The 22,832-nt window shown below is 41.9% G+C and overlaps 1 protein-coding gene across 1 annotated transcript in view; it reads right to left on the bottom strand.

The window, feature by feature from the left end:
* Window positions 1-10,314, bottom strand: part of CLINT1 (clathrin interactor 1) — a 48,556-nt gene extending 38,242 nt beyond the window's left edge. The window contains exon 1 of the mRNA XM_082771422.1: window positions 10,062-10,314. Coding sequence (XP_082627548.1) covers window positions 10,062-10,102 — 41 coding nt within the window. The 5' untranslated portion in view covers window positions 10,103-10,314. The remainder of the gene's footprint in view (window positions 1-10,061) is intronic.
* Window positions 10,315-22,832: the final 12,518 nt, after the last annotated feature.

Here is a 22,832-nt window from a genome sequence, read left to right as displayed (position 1 = left end):
TACAGTTACTTTAATTAACAAAAGCCAAACACTGGCAGTTTAAAGGCTAAGAGAACCTACTTTCTAATTAGAAATCTATTAGCACTAAGTCTTCAAGCTGTCTCAAGAAACACAAACATCAATTTGGTAGCAAGGAGAGAGAAGTTACATCCCAGCCGTCAAATCATTTAGACAATAAACACCTCTGAAGGGAGGGTATTTCCCCACCTCTCTTTGCATGATCATACAGACAAACAGTTAAAATAATTAAATAATAAAAGAGGAATAATTAGAGTTGATACTTTAATGAATGCTGTCACTTTTACTGATGGATGTATACTAACAGGAACAACATTTATTTTTCAGAAGCAAGCACCTACCCAGAGCAACTGTAAAGTTATCTAAGGCTAGCAAAAACCCTTTTCTTCTCTACATTCAAAATGGACTTAAAGGAACCTTCAAGTGAATAGTCTCACAGAAGACACAACATACACCTCCCAAGAAGCACAAGTAGATGTACTGATGCATCTCTTCACTTAACACAAAATTATGGCTTGAGAAGAAACAGATTAGGCTGTATGTATGTAGAATGCTTCTGAACAGCTGGAGAGCACGGGGACAGCAACCAACAAGAAAAACATTTGTTGTGATGAGTACAGACCAAGCAAACAAGAGCCATGCTCCCCAAGTCCCAGTGGGTCTCATTACTACTACAACAGATTTTTAAAATGCAGGTCAGTCTCATTAAACAAGTTGAATAGACACTAATATTTCTAATTGTATCCCAAATGAACCAGGTAATATCTATTAAGTGTGCAGTCAATACTTAACCAGTTAGGATAGGACACCAACTGGAAGAGAAGAAGGGAGCGTACAACAGCTTTGAGGTAGTTCCCTTAGAACACACAAATCCACACTAAAGTTGATGTTGTCACTTCAGTTTGATTTTAAAAGGTAAATCAAACACATCCAAGAGGATGTAATTTAAAGTCTATGAAGAACATCACTCTTACCACTCTGTAACAAATATATGCCACTGGTATTTCTAATATAATTAGCTGCACTTTAAACTCATAATGAAAGCATCTCTCCTGCATGAAGATCTTCCAGATGGAATGATCCAAAGCAGGACCATACAAGACATCTGCCTATTTCAGTTCATATCCTCTTTCACAAACTGGGGCCTGAGAGCAAAGCCAAACCACGACACACATCCCCCAGCACAGCAGCGACACAAACTTGGGAAGATTAGTGATACACAACATATAGATCAACAACCCTAAGAAATTTCAACTTGGAACTTAAGTGTCATCTTTTGGAGCAGTTTTGTGGGTAACAAACCACTAATAGCTCAGTTTCCAAAATTATTTAAATCAGGTAACCTGAAAGTGCATTATCAACAAAAAAGGTCCCTGCCTATCTTCCTGTCCTTTCCCCTATCAACACGAGCACTTGTAGTGCCACAAGCAGCTGCTTATGCAGCACCCTGCCAAACCAGTTACTAGCCATAAAAGGTGGTGGTTTTGTGTCTGTGGTTTTTTAAGCTCTATCAACAAGTTAATGTAAGCAAATTCTGAACTACGATAGCAGCACACAGAACCCAAGGACTAGAAATGGCCAGGTATAAAAGTGGGACGCTCTCTTTTAGTGGAAGGATTACCCCACCTGCCTGGGGAATTGCATCCTAAGGGTGCAGCTCAAGCACTAAACCTGCACCTTGTCCTCCTTCACCTCTAGCCACTCATTCTTACCCAGATACCATTCCTTCCTTTATGCCAGTACAAATATTTGCGTGACCATGGAGTTAGCTATACCAGGGAACTGATCCAGTGGAGAATTAAGTTGGCAAAAACAACTGGTTAGCCTGAAAAACATATTCTCTGATCAAGCAGAAAGCGTGCTGGTGCCAGCAGCCCATGCAGACAGAAGGCTGTGAAACCTCTTTTACCATCAGCCTACGCTTACACTGTGAAACTACAACCTAAGATTTCATGGCTTATACAGTGTTTTCATAATTTGCTGTAGTGCTGACAGTGTTGGAGACATCAGGGCAACCACAAGGAGAGTTGAACACACTCTGCCATGTGTTCCTATGCCCTCCGCTTAAACTGCTTTAAACTGTTTTGTCTTCCCTCCCACCTCAATACTGCTTCTTCAGACGTGCCACACAAACATTTGTACAGCAAACGAGTCTAGGGAACTCATCTAACTTAGAAACAACCTAAAAAGTCCTTCTGTGAGAGAGAAAGTTTCTAATCAGAACGGTTTCTCTAACCAGTTCATTGCACAGCAACCCAAACCACTATACTTGACACGGCACAACATGCAGGAGTAAATAAGTAATGAATACTTTTTCCTAACACCTACCCCAAAAAAATATTCAGGAAACCACAGACTACACAGCTTTCTGAAAAGTGAACCACCAGCCTGTAACAGCTTCATATAACCACAGCTGAACAACACATGTAGGCTAAAAAATAAACCACACCCAAGCCTGAATTGGGTCTTATTTTTCAGAGAAGCAGAATAAAGGGTCTTTTCTATTAAGAACAAGTTAAGTTCACCTACACCATTACCCTTTCTGAAGAGACTACAGAAGCAAGTTCTAGCTATATTCCAGCTGTCTATTCCAAATGGAACATGTAAGAAAAAAATCTCATGCTCTAAACTGAGAAACAACAGCAGCTACCAGTGCTTGTCTATAACTGGACCCATGTCAGGAAGATCAAGCACATTGTAAGAGATGGAAAAGAGACTAACAAATTAAAGGGGGTAGCTGTGCTCCTTCTTCCCAAGGTCAATGAGTCTCAGTTTAGGCTCTCTACCTTCCTCTTTCCACCTTTTTCTTTTAAAATGTTCCCTTAACATTAGTTCAGAACAAACAGCAGTAATTTGGAAGTTGAAGTTCCACATCAAGTGCATGTAAATATTTGCAACATACTTAAAGCAACAGGTCATGTTAAAGATGAGTTCTCCAGTTTCAAGTGGGACATCTTGTACCATGACTTGTGAACAAACTGTGTCCCAAACTCAAGAATAAACCAATGAGGAAAATCCCAAGAATTCCACAAAGAAGCATGCACACAGCCCTTAAAAACACCACATGGCTGAGTCCTGAACTACCAGCCTTCAAGGCAATGTCTCACTCATTCTCCAGCATCTCATCTTTCTGTTTTTACAGAACCTTACCATTCTTACATAAATACAGAAACATATTTAAAACTTGAAATAAAGGGACGCACATGTGAGATACAAGAACCAGATCAAAACTTCAAAATTGCCTTTTAGGCCCACTGCAATGCTGACCTTACACCCTCTGATAGGCAAGCCTGATGAAAGCAGGCTGTGGTGTATTCCATGTTTATACCGTGCTTTGGAAGTACCCTGGATAAAAATAAATATGCAAATCAAAAGCATAACATACTAACTGGCAACACGAGCAAGAGATGTTAGCAAAGAACTGAGCTGAGCACCTCCATCCTTTTGACTGTAATTGCACAGTGAGGTAGGTAAGGCTTTACCTTTGCCTAGCTTCACTTGTGTACCAAGCAGAAGCTTAGCTTTATTTCTAGAAAGGTGATGCAAAATTATGTTTTATAAATACTTCAAGTACACAGAAGTTCTTAAGCACGTACACACCATTTAGATTCCCTAAAAGCACAGAAGGCTGACCCCTTACCTAGCATTAGGGAACAACAATATGGGCTGTTACCTTCCAGGGGGTGAGGAAGGGCAAGGCTGCATTTGAACAATGGCCTCGCTTTAAGGAGCAGGTTATTCATCAATCCTTTGTATTTGATCACAGTTACCTTCTGAGAGTTACCTTCTGCTAACTCTTAGTACATACTTCAGCTTGTAGTACTTGCTTACTTTTGATTACTCCACTAATTGAATATTCAAGCAGAATGACATATCTATGTACATGAGATAACGGAGCGTGCCACTTTCAGAGATGCTTATCACCAATACTAAATTACATGGCCCAAAGACTACAACTATTTTTATTCCTTGTTTGTAAAAAGCAGTAACGGGTTTTGTACATTTTTAAAGGAAGGAGGAAAGCCCTAAGAAAGAAGTGCTATGACAACCACTTGGCAGGCACAGCCACACACTGATGCAGAGCCAGAAGATATTAAACATGATCTTCCTCTGCATTCCCAAGACTTGTCTCTCTCTCTCTGGTAACTGGGCAGAGGACAAGTCCTTATGGGGCTGGAGATAATAATCATCACCTTGCTTGCAATAATGACACTAAATGCTGTTCTTAAAGCAGTTATCAGCAGGACATCTCTTAAGCAGCAATAGGAGGATAACTCATGCAGGGAGGGTTAACTGTCCCTTACATAAAACAATGAAAGCATTCACTGCTCTCAAGACCTTGCTTATGCAAACCAAAATAATTCTCAAGTGTAAAGAGAAGTAAATGATCCTGGAACTGGAGCAAAGGAGTTTACAGGAAGGTCAGATAGCAATGGACTAGTGTTAGACAATTATTTACCCTTGCACTGGCTATATCATATGACAGATCATTTACCATAATACCTGCTATTACTAAACCAGCCAACAGTACTTGATTACGGGAGAGCTCAATAGTCTATGTGGACAAATCCACGGACCATAATAAAGTTACCTGTAAACAAGAACAATTATGGGCACATTGGAAAAAGGAAAGTAGTCAGGCAAGAGGATTTAACACTCCCCAAGCTGAAAATAAGTAGGATCCTACTTATGTATTGGTGAAATACGATCATACTATAGAGTTGACTGTAACAAGGCATGTGATTGTAGGGTAACTTACTGGTATTTATACAACTACCAAGCTAATAAAGTATAATGCAGACATAACATGAGCCAGCAGACAGCAGCATGAGACTGGGACTCAGCAAATCCAGAGTTTATACCATTATCAGCTCACTGTTAGTTTGACGCAGCTACCCTTTTAGTTTTCCTTATCTGTGAAGCAGGAGTAATCCAGAAACCTCTGCTCCTCAGCTGAAGCACAATGCCTAATTTATTTGCACCGCTTTAGGCTACAACAGCTAAGAACTGCAATGAATATCAAAGCAGTAATTCACTCTATTTTACCAAGATTTTTACCCTTCTTTTTCCAACTTGTACAATTAGAAGCACTAAGGAAAACACGCTGCTCATTAACTAGCAGAACTTTTCCCCTAGCCTGCTGTTCTGGAGCTGATGACAGCAACTCCTTCAGCCCTTCCTTTTCCACTTGCGTTAAAGATCCTAACAAAGACGTAACATCAGAACAAGCAGTAGAGGACCCTAGTGCCTACCTCTACAAATTCAAGGGTTATAAATGCTTCAAGTATTTAGTATCTGTACAAACATTGCAATTAGTTTTAAGCAAGACAATTTACTCTCCGTTTAAAGACAGTTTACAATATTATACTTGGGCAATTTGTCAGGCTTGCAAAATGTATGAAAACATAGCTCCGTAACACTTCCACTCCCACCCTGCAACAGGAGGGAGTGCCATCACATTCCTGCTCTGCCACGAGCAAGGTGTGGCTAAGAGCAGTAACTGCAAAGCAGTTAGGACTCTGTGATGGGGACAAACAACTCAACTAGAAGGGAGAGATGGAAAAAAAAAATGAAATAATGAAATCAGAAGGGTGGCAGCTATCATGTTCCTAACACTGCCAAGAAATTCAGACTCTTTCCTTAAATATATATCCAAGAAGCTCAAAAAACTCAGTGACAACATTCTCACCTCCTTAACAAATTCCAATGAACATCTGGATTATACAGATCTATCACCTTCACCAAATTTTTAGACTGTTTCTCACCTTTTGGTGTGTGGAAGGTGCTTAAAATGAGCTCTCATTCTAGGGTCATGCATTTAACAAAAGCTAAGAACAGTAAAGAAACCGCAGAGAAAGTGGCTGTAAAATCACATCGTGACACAAGCAACAATCTAATCTCAAGGAACAAAAGGTTTTTCATCCTGTCTACTGCATGTCCTACCTGCCTGTGACAGAAACTAGTTAGAAAAAATATTAAGTTACAATCACATCTCTACTAACAGAGGAACATTATTTCTAAGAAGTCCAGTTCCAAAGGTCTTCCTTTCTAACCTTTTTAAAAGTGGGAGTGAAGTTTCCCTTTCTCCACTCACAGGGGAGAAAAAGGAATTCAAGAAAGTTAGAGACAAACATGGTGGCCTATCTTTCAAACTTGGCCTCGAGGTGAAGCTAAGACCTTCCTGCTCCTGCCAAGCTAAAAAGTTGTTTTAAAAGGGTTCCTTGATATACCTTGATTTCTTTTGAAAATTCCACAGAGCTTTCTTTACAAAACTCCCCTACAAAATTTACCAGGACCACAAAACACAGCACACACTTGTCTAACAAGATTAAAAAAGGAAGTTGCCAAGTTGCGTAATACTCAGTATTTCCATACCCAGGGCTTCAGAATTAGATCTCAGTGACTGCAGCTCCCTTTGACAGTACAGATATTTACACACACTATGGAGATACCTGGTCAGGCCTTTGCTGGTTGGATTACCAAAGCACTGAAAAACTTAACATTTCTAGGGTAAGCTGCTTCTGCACAGTACTGGCCAGGCCACAGGTCCTAAGCCTCACACAGCTCACAAGCAGTTCCTATATAAGACTTACCCAAAGCTGCATCACAGCCACAGCGCTGCTCAGAGCAGGAAGGAGGTAACCTGAACCCGGTGCCATAGGAGCAGCAGAACATCCAGGGTAACATTATCCATCTGAGATAAAGCTGCAGAACCCATCACGCAACAGAGCAGTGGGATAGCTGGTGGCCAGCATACTTCCCACATGTAAAATATTCTTAGAGCTCATGCTCCTACCAGCTATGTAAAGTATGTGCTGTGTGCTTCTTAATATGGCAGAGCGCAGATGTTGGTATGCAGCTTATTAGGTCAGAAAAAACTGGCTGCCTTCTGCATACGGCATTCGGGCTACAACGGCTGCACATTTCCACCGCAAACAGCCCAAGTCCACGACACCACAGAATTCATCAAACTCTACTACATAACCTCAGCAGTGACTCAGACTGCTACCTGACTCACTAATTTTACATCAAGCACCACCCTGGACTTTTATTGAGCCATCAGAAACCTGTCATTTGAACTGAGTTTACAGTTACAGAGGGAGCGAATCGATCAAGGCGGGCTGCATTTGTGCAGTTTGCTTTCCAGTTCAGCTTTGATCTACTGGGGAGGATACTCATACAAGTGAACACTTGAAAAAACTGAAAAACTGCCTTTAAAGTTAATTTAATCACATAATAATCTGTAACATAGCTTATTCTAAAAGAAGTAAAGTTTAGATCTGCACCATCTAAACTGCAAGCTAACCAGACAAACTCAATGTAACTCCACACACTTGAATAATTCTTGTGCACGTTGCAGCACCTGGGAAGAAACTGGAGAGTGGAAAAAGGTTGGCATTTATTTAGAATAAAACTTAGGACAAGCAAGTTTTACTGGGCACAGAGAAGCTTTATTAGTTATTTGGTTTAAGCCTCAAACTTCTTCACAACTCCCAATTAGATAGGAAGCATTACTGCTTGATCATAGCTAATCAAGCCACATAAAACTGAAGAGGGTGGACTTATACTAGAACCTAAGAATTGTTACACTGCAAACAGGAGAACAAGACTCAAAGCATCTTGTCACATCTTAGAACAGTAAGCCTAATGCTCTATCATAGTCTGAATTTCAAATATAGTAGGACCACCATTCACTATCAAAAATAACTGTTTTATGCACAAGAGGATGTGGATCCATACTTTTGAGCTTTCAGAAAGTGCTTTTTGCAATTGAATTACAAAGGTAATTCTAGGTTCTAATTTTTAGGTTTAAAGCTATCAAGAAGTTTAATAGTCTATTTACCATTTTTAAGTATTTTTTGTTTAAGTAGGAAGCAGTCATGGACCAAAATTAATAGTAGCTTAATTGTGCATTGTGGCTTACTGAACTTTGAAACACTGACAAATGTTTCATACGGGTCCTCCACCTTGAGATCTCTGATCTAAGCAAGCTCTCAGCCACTGAAGACCAAGTAAAGCTAAGAGACAGATGAGCAAGTTGAAATAAATACTAAGATGAAACGTAACAGCTGAATGTGGAACCAAGGCGTAGAGCTAACATGCACCGCAAAGATCTTGGTTTGCGGCAGCAAAATTTCAGGCTACTAACCCATTTTTCAAAAACCCCATATAAACATATTCCTTTTTTAAGGAAAGAGACATTCTAATTAAAGTTCAGTATGCTCCTGCCACAGCATCAGCAGTTATTTATGAGGCGGACAGCATTACCTAGTCTCTGTAGAGAGTTTTGTAAGTTGTGGCCTTAAGACAGAAGACATTATGACAGATCTGCACTGCACACAATGGGACTATTGATTTTGATGTCTCTAAATACTGTTTACTCTCCAGGCACCGCACTTCCCTCCTCCCTCCCCCCTTTAAATACACGATCTGTTTTATTTGAATAATGTTATTCCCTAAAATTGAAGTTTATTCAAAAAACATTTTATCTGAAATACTCACTTCCTGCACTTGGTTTGAAAATTGAATGTCTTTTCCAGTACAGATTTTGATGCACAGTTTGACTTAATAACTTACAAAATATCCTTAGAAGTAAACGTTTTAATTACAGTGGCAGTGTTACACTGATCATTAACACTACATAAATAAAAGTACACAGGCAAAACTTCATGTTCTCTGGAGGTGTCCTTTTAAATCCTAGAACTCAAGGTGGGCCTATTTGGGTTCTCCTATCTCTACAATGTCACATTATTACAATTACCATTCTACTTTAGCAACAACCAGCTTTTTTGGCAGGAAGCTGATAACAGGAGAAAAAAAAAGTAAGCCACTTCCTCAAGAGAAGTCCTGGCCTGGAAAAGCCTCAGTCTGGTACAGAGCATCCTAAGCAAAACACCTGATTATGATGAATAAGCTGCCATTTCTCCTCAGTTTGCTGCCTTTAAAGCTTTTGTAGAGAGCAGGTCAGTTTAAGAACTGTTTGGAGAAACAGAAGTTTTTAAAAAGTTCAGAACGGAACCTCAGTTTTGAAAGACTTACCCTTTGACCTCTAAGGCTAGACACAATTACTAGAGCACACAATCTCCTCCTGCATATACTAAGTTGTGACCTTCAGCAAGTTATTCCTCTGAGAATTTCACAATTCATGGAAGAGTGCTCCAAGTTTGGCCCTAAAGACATATTATCTAAGTAGGCAAAATCTAATCTTTAGTAAGTCCTCCACTATAGTATTTTTTTCCCCTTACGCCAGCATTTAAGGAGTAGCAGAAAAACACAGCGATAACGTCACACTCTCTAACAGCAACACCGTGATCACGGTAACCAGCACAGCAGCCACGTCTGAAGGCGGCTCTAATCCAAGAAATAAACTTGCAAATACCTGAGCCATTTCAAAGTTTAGGGGCTGGGATGGAGCACTGCTCTCCTCTACCCCACTCCACCTCTAAAACCAGGGGTGGCGAGTCAGTGGTGACCGCAGTAGGGACCTGTCCTTTGGCAGGAGCAAAGAGCCTGGGAGAGACGTGGCAGCGCTGGCAGCACTCTGCAAACCTCCTGTACAGGTGGTTGGCTCCTTGCAGCCCTCTTTTCTCCGGACGTGACCCATCTGTTTCTCAGAAGGGGCCTGGACACGAGGCCATCCACCCGAGCCAGCCCTCAGGGGCTCCCCAAACCCCACAGCCCCCCTGGCAGAGAAGGGAGCACCCCAAGGAGCGGCACAACCCTCAAGGAACCCACTGGGCCCTGCGGAGGGCCGGGCACAGCGGGAAGGCCCCGGGATGCCGGGGAAGCGGCCCCCGCTTGCCTCAGAGGGGCCAAGGCCGGGCCGGGCCGGGAGGGGGGGGGGTGCAGGCAGCGGGCTGCCACCCAGGGCCCCGGGCAGGGGCTGAGGCGAGCGGGGGGCGGCCGGGAGGGCGCCACCTCAGCGGGGGCGGCGCCGCGGCCATGTTGGGAGGCGGCCGGGGGCAGCGCGGGCCCTGCTGAGGGGCCACAACCGAACCCCCCCCTTTTTAATCCCCCCCCCTTTCCAGGCCCGCCGTACTCACGCCTTGTCCACCAGCTCCCGCACTTTCCACATGTTGAGCATGGCGCCCACCGCCCGGGCACCTCCTCGGCCTCGCTGCCCTCCTCCTGCTCCGCCGGCCCCAGGAGGCTCCGCTCAGCCGCGCTCCGGGCAGCCCCCGCCGCCGAGCCAGGCCCGCTCAGGGCTCGCAGCCGCCTCAGGAGCCCGGGGACGCGGCGCCGCTCCCGGAAATGGAGGGCCCGGCGCTGGCTGCCGGGAGCTGTAGTCTGCCCATCGGGGTGCGCTCTGAGGGGGCGGTCCGGCCGCCCCGCACCGCCTGCTGGAGGGTTTAGGTTCTTTAGGAGCCTGGGCTCGGCTCGCAAGGGTTGCGGGGAGTTGTAGTCCCGCTGGTTGGCACTCAGGAGGTTGGTGGTGTCGCCTCCAAGTGCTCCGAGGCTGTGCCACACGCTGTGGTGGAGCCCAGGGGTTGTGCCCTCCTCGGCTTGTGGTGCAGCCACAGCCCTGCTCTGACCCGGCCTTAAAAGCACCACAGCTCCTACCCTGTGGTTAGCTCCTTGCCCCGCCACCTTCTCCCTCACAAGAGGCAGATAGCGCCATGCAGAACCACCAACCGCGGCCATAAGAGTCACGCCTGACTGGAATATGGCCTTGTTGTGAGGAGCTCGTTGAAGGGCAGCATTCCATCTCTACAGCTCTGTGTTTGCTGTTCGTGGTTTGCAGCCTGATATGGATGTTGCCCAGACACCCAGGACACCTCCTGAGGGCCTCCAGCGGGTTCTGTAAGAGGTGTGACACAGCAAAGCGGGCAAAAGGGTGAGGTAAAGGCACCGGCTGGGGCACAGCACGGCCAGGAACCTCGTCCCCACTGCTCCAGCAAGACCAAGCCAACTGACAAAAAGCCAAGGGAAAGAATCGTACACATTAAAGCTGACACCAGAGGATATTAACTGATTTAACATACTTCTCAACACACATTGCAAGACCATCTTCAAATATTGTCTGTGCACGGTGTTGAACAGGAATCGCGGCTCCTTGAGTGTCATCAAAACAGCGAATCCTGTCAAGTGATTTTATAATAATCAGGATTGACAGACTGTTTTGCTACATACCTTTACTGTTGTTCTCTATCAGCTTGTTTTCAATGTCAGTTTCGAACGAGCAGTCATGAAGGAAGATTTTTTTCTCAAGAGAGGTGGAAGTCTGTTGGCTATTTCTTTGCAAGTCACAAGACACAAAGAGAGTGCCTGGGTACTATGGTCAGTCCATAACATATTCTTGATGTATCTTTCCTGTTTGTGTCATAAATGAATGTGTTTTGCCTCAGGACAACTTATGTTTGTAAACTTTTACCTAAAGGCAACATGTACCTGTAAACGTTTGCCTTTTGATTGTTTGGTTAGAGAGACCACAAAAGGCATGAGAAAGACCGATTGCAATTTACTGGTCAGGTAACAGTCACCTCTTTTTATAGTTGGTATTTCTTTGAACTAATCAGGAGAACTGAACAGCAGATCACCTGCCCATTTTCTGACATCCCACTATCTCTTTTTACCAAGGTACTTTCACGGCTTCTGTCTTCTGAAAATTTCAGTGAAAGCTCAGGGAAATCTGCTTGAATAAACATCCCAAATCAATCATCAGGTCCAGTCCGCACACTAACAGTGAGTGCTATATGTTTGTGTAAATATTGTATGAACAGGTGAATGTCGGTGGATTAGTCCCCAGGTGGATCTTTCCCATTTTCAACCTCCTGTGCCTATGGGACTTAATTCTGGAGTATTCATCTTAAACTTTCATTTAGGAGCACTGGATGTCCTTTGCTTTTATGAATTTAACTGATTACATTTTGAATCCTCTTAGATTAGTCCCCAACACCTTGTTGCAATAACATTCTGTATTAAACTGTTTTGTGTTTTGTGTTGTGTGAAAAAATATTTCCTCTTACGAGTTTTAAACCGTCTGCTTAGAAGTATTACTAGTCCAAACGTCATGGGAAATGGTGTATAATAATTTCGTTTTATTCCTTTCACTGTCTGTTGTGAATTTAGAAATCTTTAGATTTCTTACTACATTGTTTTCTTTACTATGCCCAAGACTTGAGGTATATTTATTTTCTCCTTGTTCAGAAGTTGTGCCATAGATTTGGAATTCTGCTCTATCTTTTTGAAACTGAAGGGAGGGATGAACACTGCATACAGCATTGAAGACACGCAATGGCCTACTTATGTTTTATAGTTTTTTTCTTGGTTCCCTTCATAAGAGTTCTTAGCACTGTCTGCCTTTTTGAATGTCACAGAACTCTGAGCTGGTATTTTAATCTGCAGCACATCTATCATCTGTCTGTGGTTGTTGTTTAACTGAACTCAGCATCAGTTCTGCTGTCCCCACTGCTATGTGCCCTTCCATCATGGACTGGGAGGAGAGTGATCCTTAATTTCATATTGTAACACCTGGCAAAGCAAGCTGAGAGAGGACTCTTGATCTTTGTTATCTGCCTTTCACTTTTTCTATAATTAAACTGAGGATGTTGGTCTCAGGATTAGGAAAAAACATTTTTGATATTTGTTTAAAGAAGAAATAATAATACAAAGTATTGCAATTGGAGCTTGCAAAAGCACAGCCTTTCTGATTTGCTAGAAATGATGTTATTTTTAAATTTGGCTTCAGTCCATATTGGATCAAAACCAAATTTCTAAATACGTTTCTGATGAACTGCAAGTTCCCCAGATTCTGCTGCGGTGCTCTGAAATTGATGTTCTTGTCAGTGCAGTGGTTTCCTTGAGCAGCTGCAAGCAGCTCCCAGAGTTCTACGTGCTGGAACAGGCCTGCCAACTCACGATGGGCTGCAAGAGGCAGCTTTCAGGGTCCAGACTCCAGCCACACCTGAAGGTGCACATTGCCCAATGTCAAACAACCTCTTCCCTTTCTTCTCATCAGGGTTGACATTAGAACTGAAACAGGAGTCAGTAAGCCATCAGGATTTGGTTGTTTTATGTGTTTGTTTTTTTTAAATATTTGTTTCCATGAGAAAAAAAAAAACACAACCTACTCTAATCATACATTTTAGAAAAAGAGAAGAGTAAGGAGGAAGTGTTTTAGATTCAGGCATAGGAGAATAATAGTAAAGGCAGAAGAGAGAATGGAGCTGGAATTTAACAGCAGTTAAGATGAAGGTGCAGATCTTTTAAGCATTACTAGCTATGTCTGGATGCAGTAATGGGGCAAGGAGAGACGACTGGCATTTATTGTCAATTTTAGGGTATAGTAAAAAGCAGGTCTTTATGTAAGATTGAATACAACATGACTGACAGTAATTTTGCCATCCCCATTCTGTCAGCTACTGATAAAGTGCATGAGCATATGTATAATTTCTGAATGATGTGAAGACACTTTCTGATGCATAAGTAGTTTCTTTAAAAGAGATCTGATCGGTGTAGATCGAGGGTAATGCAGTTTCAAAGCAATGCAATATTCAGCATAACAGGTAGTAGTTGTAGCATATATCATGTAGAGGAAATGTACTTTATTATAATTTGAGCCATCAATTACAGGAGAAGCAGTTAGAGAAATTGAACTAATTTGAACACTGCAATAGAGTTTGCACCTGGCTATTCCAGAAGTTAATATGGGCCATTTGGTGCACAAAAAGTCGTGCGCATTCCAAATGCCTGGAGAGCAATATTGGTTTTAATTTCAACCATATTAATGCACAGCAGAGATATGTCCAAGTCAGTGATTAATTTACAATTAAAGTGAGGGAAAAAAAAAAAAAAAGAAAAAGGAAATGTCAAGAAAAGACACATTGGGGCTGGGAAGGGAGGCAGTGGCAGAGACAAGCTTTTCATCTGAAGCAGTATTTGTTTTCATGATTTCATAAAGATCCACTTTTTACCCACTTACACATCTGAAGTCTGAATTTCATAAAGCGTATTTGTTTTAAGTATTAGTCAGTAGGGCAGAAGTAACACTGAACTAACATTCGCTGTTTGTAGTCTGGTTAGTGTACCAGACATTTCTGAACAATTGCAGCTTCCCCAGATCCAGATTTCTGCCTTTCTGTAACACGTCCCATACACACAAACACATGGTGTTACAAACAGATCACTACACTAAGGCTTCCACCACCTGGTAGCTGAGCTCATACCACATTCAAGGACAAGGAGAGAGTCTTGGGGTGCAGGCAGAAACAGGGGATATTGGCAGTGAATTCTACCTGTGGAAAGTGTGGGTAGAGTAATAAGGAGAATCTGGTAGTGATGTGTGCTGTTTTAACCATATCCCTCCTGACATTGCCCTCCTGCCTGTTGGTCGTACATCCATTTACCAACAGCACTTGCATGCCCAGGACCTATCTGATTCACTATAAAGGAATATAATGTAGGGAGCAAAATTCAGAGTTTTCTAAGTGAAAAAAAATCCTATTTTGAGGTTTAGAGCTGTCTACAGCTGCTTGTGTTATGCTTGTGGAATAGCGGGAGTGCAAGGCAGAGGTAGTGACTTGTCTCAGAAGCTGGGCGGACAACTCTGCCACTCTGACAGTTTCTTTTGCCAAGATAACACTGGCATTTTTTTGCAGAAAGTCCCTGCAGGGAGGCTGTATCGAGTGTTAGCCTCAGTCGGAGTTCAGCCTAGTCCTGCCTTATTTCCTAGCCTGCAGAAACGAAGGTTGATGCCATACTGTGGCCACATGGATTTCACCCAGTTTCCTCACAGTCTTTTGAAACAGTTGAACCGTTTCGCTTAGATGAGGCAGAGGTGGTTAGTTCTCAAAGGGAATTACACAGTTCTGCAAAATTCTTACAAGTTTCCTGAAAGCGGGTGACAGAACGAGGGACACCTTGTTATTACTGCTCCTGGAAAAGGAACGCAAGCTGAGCTCAGCCCTGGATAGAAAGCATTTAAGGTCACGGTTCTCTTCTCAGTGTTCTCCATTGCCCAGCAAGCACTAAATTCTTGTTTTTCCTGTGCCCATGGCATCCGTGATGTTACTGTCTGTTGTGGATTCTCTGATGTCTAGAAAGAGGTGAATTCCTGTTGCCAAAATGTTACCATTTAATAATTAAACAAACCAACAGAGAGATAAATGTCCCCAGGGAAGCAGTCATCATTAGTTACACTTTTTTTACAGAGCTACTTGGGACTTTTTGGTTTCCTATTTTCTCCCACATTAGCAGTGTGGGCATGGCTCTGAATTAGGAAGAAAATGTGGGGCTTGAGGATTTCCAGCTGATGGCTGATAATAGATGTTCTGAGCTTTCCCTCATGACAATGATATGACATTACTCAACACTTTTCCCGGGGAGGCTTTGGAGCTGTATTTTGAATATGTGTTCCCACTGTAGGAAGTGTAAAATATGAGGAAAAATGCTCTGACTGATGTCCTGATGTTATGATGTCACAGCTATTTCTGTCATGCCCCTAAAAACTTCCTTTAAATGACTGTGGTACTTTCCAAGGGCAATTTAGGTGTTAGTTTTTGAGAACTGGTCCTGATAATGTAATTCTCTTCCATCATATGAATCACACATTATTTTAATTCCTCTTGCAGAAACTCATCTCCAGATTCCTCAGCCTTTTGTTTTAGCTCCAGTTTATGCTAAGAATTTTCATCCTGCTGGTATTTGTTACGCAGCTGTTCCAGTAAGTTCTTTTTGTTCACTGACAACAATCCAGCTCACTCTAGAATTTAAACTGCACAGGAGGAGGAGAAAAAGACAGGCAACTGTCTGCTTTTTGTAACAGTCAGCCCTTGACAGGTTTGTCTTGGTTAGCAGCCTGCATTTCATGTTCCAAAATTCCTGTGACAGTGGCCAGAGTTAGAAAACTGGTAGCAGAACAGGGCTGAACCAGAAGCACATGCCAGACTGGTGAGGTCAGAATTCTTGGGTATGGCTGCAGCCAGTAAATGTTCCCGTTTGTTACGTTGTCAGTTTGACCCTAATCCAAGTCACTCAGCTCTCTGCCAGACTGCAAGCCAGAGAGGTCTTGTTTGCCTGATTTCCTAAGGATACAAAGCTTATGAGATCTTGCTGTCTATGTATTTGTGTCCCTCAGTCCCCTTGCAATTACTGTTGGGTGTAACAGCCAACCTCAAACAAATGAGATAGATGGGTTAAGGATATGAAGTTATGTTTTGTGAAAATGCACAGCTGTATAGAGAGATACCATATGAATGCCCCTCTTCAGGGAAAGGCTGTAGTAGGAGTTCAGTTAGATAGCTAGGAGTCCCCTTGGAGAGCACTGTGACCAGTGTTCCTGCTTCTGAGCGAGTCTGCTAATTCTTAAACATGAGAGAATCCAATCACAGGACACAAAACTGCAGGAAAACAAAGTTGCTTCATTGCTCACTGAAAGCCTTGTTTCTCCTTGGTCTGGCTACTCTCATATATAATACCCGATATCATAAATGTCTTACACTTCTTATCAGATGAAGCCCTACTATGGCTTTTCATCAGATGTGAACTATGAGGGGACAAAGTTGTCATTTTTCCCTCTTGACAGTAGCAAACAGCCCTTAAACAGGTAAAAGGAATGGCATATCAAAATGATCTTCAACCCAGGGCCTAGGGCAACTGCTGTTTGATAAACTGGTAAGACATAGTCAATTAAATCATTGCAACTTTTTCTTTTAAAGGTCATACATTTTTATGGGTTGAAATTAACAAACAAACAATAGGAAGATACAAAAATGATGTTTTAAGAGCCAATATTAGTCATATTTTTATTTGGCTGGAAATGAAAACTGCCATGGCAACACTTTACAAGACAATCCTTGAATTACTTTTTCAGAATTAGCTGGACTTGGATTGAAACACAGTAGATGGAGACATTTTCACAGACTGGCAGACTGGGACTCTCTAGCCTGGAATTATCCAGCCAGTTTTAGACAGAGAAACTGGCTTTCTATCTCAAAGTTGGATACAATACTTTATTTTTTTTTTTTCCTCCACATTTATTTTTAATTAGATCATGTTCCAAAGAAAAGAATGAAGGAAAGTGCTGCTGGTTTTTCCGTTAAAAAGATAGAAAGAAAAAAAAAAACAGCAAAAACAAACAAACAAAAAAAGTTGTCTAATGAGCTTCTTTTCTCTTAGTTAACATATTTGTATGCATAACCATTTATATGCATCATTTATATGCATCACCAGGAAAATAATGCAAATGCAAGTCCTGTAACAAAGAATTCCCACCTGAGTAACTTTTATAATGGGGTGGAAATGGTGTGTTAGCAACTTTTTCTTCCATGCTCCCTCATCCTTCTTTTCTATTTCAGTTGCTTGCTTGGAATGCAGTTGTTTAGGTTTGTGGTGTTTTACAGAAATAAAGCTTTAAAATCTGCTGTTAACTCTTAGTATTTTACAAAAGCAAACCACAAGCACCATCACCAGCAAAAAAGTTACTGAGATTTTAATGAGTTAAAAGGTAAGCTGAAAGAGCAAAATCAATCTCAGATGTGAAACTGATGAGTTTTGGTGCCTAGGCTGAGAGGAATGTCAGAGGAAAAAAATACTATAAATTAACAGCAGGTATTTCATGTGACATCTACAAGAAGCAGACTTGATCCTCTGGGATTTAAGTGGACATATTCTTGCAGCATCGAGTAACCTTATCCCACAGTCATTTACAACAGCTTCTTTCTCAGAACTATTTGGTCCTGGATGTCATTAGGTAAAAGACTGTGAATTAAACGGATTGATCATCTCCAGTTCCAAAGTTCTTCAGTGCAGTTCTTGACAATTCATTCAATATTGAATTTATCATGACTGGGTCCTCCTGTTATTAGATCCTGAAAAAGAAACTGAGAGCTACCATCTACTCTTTCTCTGATCTCAAAGATAGCTTTGGGAACAGAGCGATGCCCATTTTCAACTGCCTGTCTCCTTCTGGAATAATTGCCAGATGGATCTTAAATTTTGCCTTGCGTGCAGTACTGCCCAGTAAACCAAGCGTATTGCACAAGACTGTAATGCAGAGGCCTGGTTAATTTTGTACCAGTTGTTCTACTGCTTTCTTCATTTTCAATAGTTTCAATTCCTCTCTTGTTCCCATTGGTGTGGCTTTATTTACTGGCTCCCCCTGTGTCATGAATTTAATCCTGAACTTCAGATGAAGGCTGAGTTCAGAGGGAAAATATTAGTAGCCCTTCAGCTTTGAGGTGCTTGCTCATTAGAGTTCATCAGTTTGGGGACTGTTTGCTGTTTTGGAAGACAGAAACAGAGAAAAATAGTACAAATGCCTCTAGCCTGAACAAAAGGTTCTGCTATTGGGAAGGGAAGAGAAAAATAAACAAACAAAAAACCCCACCACACAAGAAAAACAGAGGTAAGAGCTCTGCAGAGGCAGGAGTTGTCAAAAAGCTTTCCTCATCAAACAGACTTCAGAGAACCACAGCAGACGGATTTTCAGTTCCAGTCAAATGCAAGAGTGTAGGAAGTTGACATGCTGTCCCTTGGAGAGCTGAGGTATTGACAAAAGACATGCAAACTTGAAAAATGTACATTTGTGGAAAAATCCATCCTGACAAGTGACTGCACTTAAGTCACCAAATGGACTTCACCCCTGGGATGAAACTCAATTATTGTTACACATCCAATGAATCCAACCATGGAGAAAGCACATGGCCAATAAAAGGGAACTGTTCAGTAATCAGATCTTTCAAAAACTATTTAGCTTTTTGCCACTGAGTACCTTCTATAAGTGATGTGTACTTCCCTGAAAACCTGCTTGGCTCCTTAACTAGCTGGTTAGAAATGCTGAGCCATTCGGAGCTGCTCTGGAGCACAGACACATCCCACAAAAAACATTCAAAAGAATTTATGAGACCTTCCTGAGGAGATATCTGGCTTGGCTTTTCAGATGCAGTTTGTATTTAGTACATTGAAGAATGCTTTTGTGTTTGAGGGTATCTTTATGATACCGGCTGCAGGGGCTATTTCTTGCTAAAAGAATTGTGTTATGTGATTTAATCCAGGGAGTCCCGGTAAAGGCTCCATTAAGTAAGAAACTTGTAAACCCTAAGTCATTAGGTCAGTCTTCCATTTTGAGTGAGGAAGTATCCCATGTGCAGCTCCTGCTCAGAGTTTATCTTTCCATAGGAATATTTGCCAGGTGCCATTTCTCTCCTTTGAGATTATGTTATCATTTGCACAATGTTTGTACTTTTTATTTGCCACCTTCCTGATTTCAGCACAGCCACAGTTATGATCACGAATAAATCCTTACTGAAGGATCTGGTTTGGGTCATTTTTATTTCCTGCTTCATAAATGAAAGTCAGCCCCACTAATGGCATCTAAGCCATTTGTTTTAGGATGCACCTGCACACAAATTAGCTTTACAACAAAAACCATCTCTGTGAAACTGAAACACTGCAACTGTTCTTTGCTAAAACAGGCAACAAGAGCTGGCAGATGCTTTTAAGAACATGGGTATTAGGTGCTAGTGTTTCATAAATCCACTTAGTTTTCTATGGTCAAATTTGAAAACTTTTCTTCTTTTACCAGCCATCTAGTTCTCTGCTGCGCCTGTTTGTTTCCTTAGCTTTGCCATGCTTTTTAGGTGTCTTTTTCTAGAATAAATGGACAATATTCTTGTCAACTCAGAATGCAGCTTCCCTCGGTTATGTGAAAATCCAGTTCCAGCAATGTGGACACACACATATGTGAACATGCACTCAGAGACATCTGCACTTTCACCCATCAGTAGCAGGACAAGCGTCTGGGGACTAAGCTGTTGCTTTTTTTTTTTTTTTTTCCTTCTTCTTCCTTCCTTTTATGTTCCCATTGTTTCATTGTTTCAGCCATTTATTTTTTTTTCCCCACAATCTGTCTGCTTTTCTCTTTCTCCTTGCAAGCTAGTAATTTGGACTTGGAAGATTCTCTGGGCTGCCAAGCAACTAGCTTCTCCTTATTCAAATTTTCAGGGAAAAATGTAGCACATCCGTTTATACTGTCACCCTGACAAGTTTGAGCCCACTCTCAAGATGGGAGTTATCAGGCATTATCAAGTTAAGCAACAGCCATCGAGGATCAAGCATCAACAATCAAGTCTGCACCATCCCAGCCTGACAACAGAGAGCTGGAGAAAACTGTTCAGCACAGTTTTATTCATATATCATGAGTTGTTTTGAAGAGGGTACTGCATTTAACACTTGTTCAGCAGCAGGTATCCAGAACTTGGCTGTTCTGAAGCATTACGTGGGTGCTTTGATCTCAATCCATGGTAGGAATGCACATGGAAAACTCAGGGAGCCACAGGGCCTAGCAAGATTAAGGCTGTTCAAGACTACTCTTCCCTTCTTGATGTAATCAGAGCCAAAGACCGCTTAACATTTATAGCAATTATATGAGCAATATTATCTCAACAAAACAAAAAGTCCACAGTCTCCTTTCAGCTCCCCAAGAATCTCCTTGGGGAGCTGAAAAGCCTGCCTTTGACCCCTGTAAGCCATTTTCATAAAAACACTCTATAATTGCATCATATTTATGATGAATCTTCATCACACTCTTAAGTCTGTCTAGCTAAGTTGTTTCTCTAACACTCTTCTTAGCGTTTGCCTTCAGAGATAGAATGATTCAGCACAACAAGAACATAGTGTGCAAGTCTGCCATTAAGCAAATATTTTTCATTGTTTGCAGAATCCCTAGAATTCAGCAGAGGAATAGACTGCAATTTGAGCCAAGAAACATCTGAATGTCATGTAAAGTTCAGTTAATTATTTTCTAAATAGTCATGAGCACTACTCGAGCTTACAGTAGGGCTCAGATGGTATTGTTGTGATCACACTGTAGCCGTTCAGCTGAGGGGAATGTTTGCTTTCACTTTGGTCTGCTTAGTTTCACAGTGTGACAAAGCCATCTCAGTAAAGGATGCATTCTCAAAGCCTTACAGAAACTGTGTCTGCGGTCTTCTAAAAATTGCACCACTGTGCTCCTGGGGAATCAGCTTCGTCTGATTAGAACTCTGCACAAACCCCATGTAAACTTCACCCAGAAGCACACATACCAGCTGTGGCCACAGCAAAATTCACATCAGCTGCATCTTCACCCTAATCTCTATCTATGTTTATGGCAGCATAAAATAAAGAGGAAGCGCTTTTGAGTGTTTTGGTTCGATGCCACAAGGACTGAGCTTTCTGGCTCTGCTCTGGGCTCTCTGCCCGGTTCCAGCAGTGCTGAGGGCAGCTGATTATAGAAGAGTTGCTGCGGCAGGAACGAGTCAACACTAGTGAGCAACCTCTGAGCACACCTCATCATTCCTACTGCTCTAACTTCACAAGTTCCACAGGTCACTGGGTTTGTAGTTCCTACTCCAAGTCTTGAGATCTGCAAGATAAGCCAGAAGGTCTGACTTCATTCCATTACCTGAGTTGCCATACCAAACCCCTGAAACGCAACCTAAGGAGTACAGGAACACATCCTTGCCCAGGTTTACAAAGGTATTTAAGCATACAAAGATGCAGACAGACACCTAATAGGATTTATAAAAGTGCCTAAGGGAGTTTGGGACCTAATTCCCATTGGCTGTCAATGGGAATTAGATGTGTAATCTACTTAGGCAATTTGAAAATCCCACTGGCTGCATCTTTTCATGGCTAAGTACCATTACAAGCCTTAGCCCTAATGAATAGAATTATTATTATACTTGGTTTCGTTTCATAAAACTGTGATCTTGGTAGGAAGGCTCAGAGGAAGCTTCACTGGGAAAAACTGCTCGGCTCCAGGCACAGATGGGTACCGTGGAAGTGTCAGGAAGGAATAACTGAGCTGCTGCAGCAGTCTTCAGTATCACCATTGTACCTGCCACTAGCCCAGAGAGCTCCCAGGGTGGTTGTGTGGTGGTCAGTTCGGCTTTAATGTGTGTCTGTCCTGCAACAAATGCAAGTAACTTGGTGAAGGAAACTTTGGCTCACTCACAGCAAAATAACACAGAAAACAAAACCAGAAGTGTGCAGAGGCTGTGACTAGACAGTTAAGCATTTCGTTTTTCTTGCAAAAAAACTGCATTGGATTCGTCTCAGCTCTCCATGGACTGAATTAAGTCCCATCTGGTACTGGAGAGGCTTCAGAGCTCTGGGCAGTACGAGGACTCTTGGGTTCCACAGACATGGGCTGTGGTGCAAAGTTTAACTAAACAACAATCTATTCCTTTCCCTTTTCTCATCAGGCATGGACTCAAAAAAACAACCAAACTTCCCATATCCATACAACTGTTCAAAAGCTGTGAACAGCCTGGTTTCCCTGGATTTCTACAGGATGTTGTTTTCATTAAGCCAAACTCAACCCCCTGCTAATTGTTTATCCGCTTAACTTTATATACCTAGAGTTCTGTGGAGAGAGTTGGTTCAGCATACAAAGGGGTCTGAATGGGTAATTCAGGTGGGAAATAGCTGGGAAAGAAAGTAGTCTGAAGCTGCAAGAAGATACTAATTATTTATAGGGTTTCCATGAAAAAACAAGGCGATTACAATACTTTTTGAACTTAGTGGAGTTTTAAAATACTCTTTGTTGATACAAACATTGTGTTGATTAAAAATATCTTGACACTGAAAATTGTAACAATCAAAAATAATTTTAAAATGTTAAGTGTATTTCTGGGTGAGAACCTTGCTTTGAATCAGTGTAATCCTTGACCAGATAATGTCATATACACGTAGGTAGTGGATGCTCCACACAATGACTTAGAGTGACCAAAAACCTGGCTGAAGTCTTTAAGCACATGATTATGAACTTTTTGTCATGTCTCTCCAAGTGGATAGAGAAGAAACCTGAGGGCTGCAAGGAGATGCGGTATGAT

Source organism: Aythya marila (assembly GCF_965140915.1).
Source record: "Aythya marila genome assembly, chromosome: 14".
NCBI classification, from domain to species: domain Eukaryota; kingdom Metazoa; phylum Chordata; class Aves; order Anseriformes; family Anatidae; genus Aythya; species Aythya marila.
Note: the sequence above shows the minus strand (reverse complement) of the source record. Positions and strands in the feature narration are given on the sequence as shown.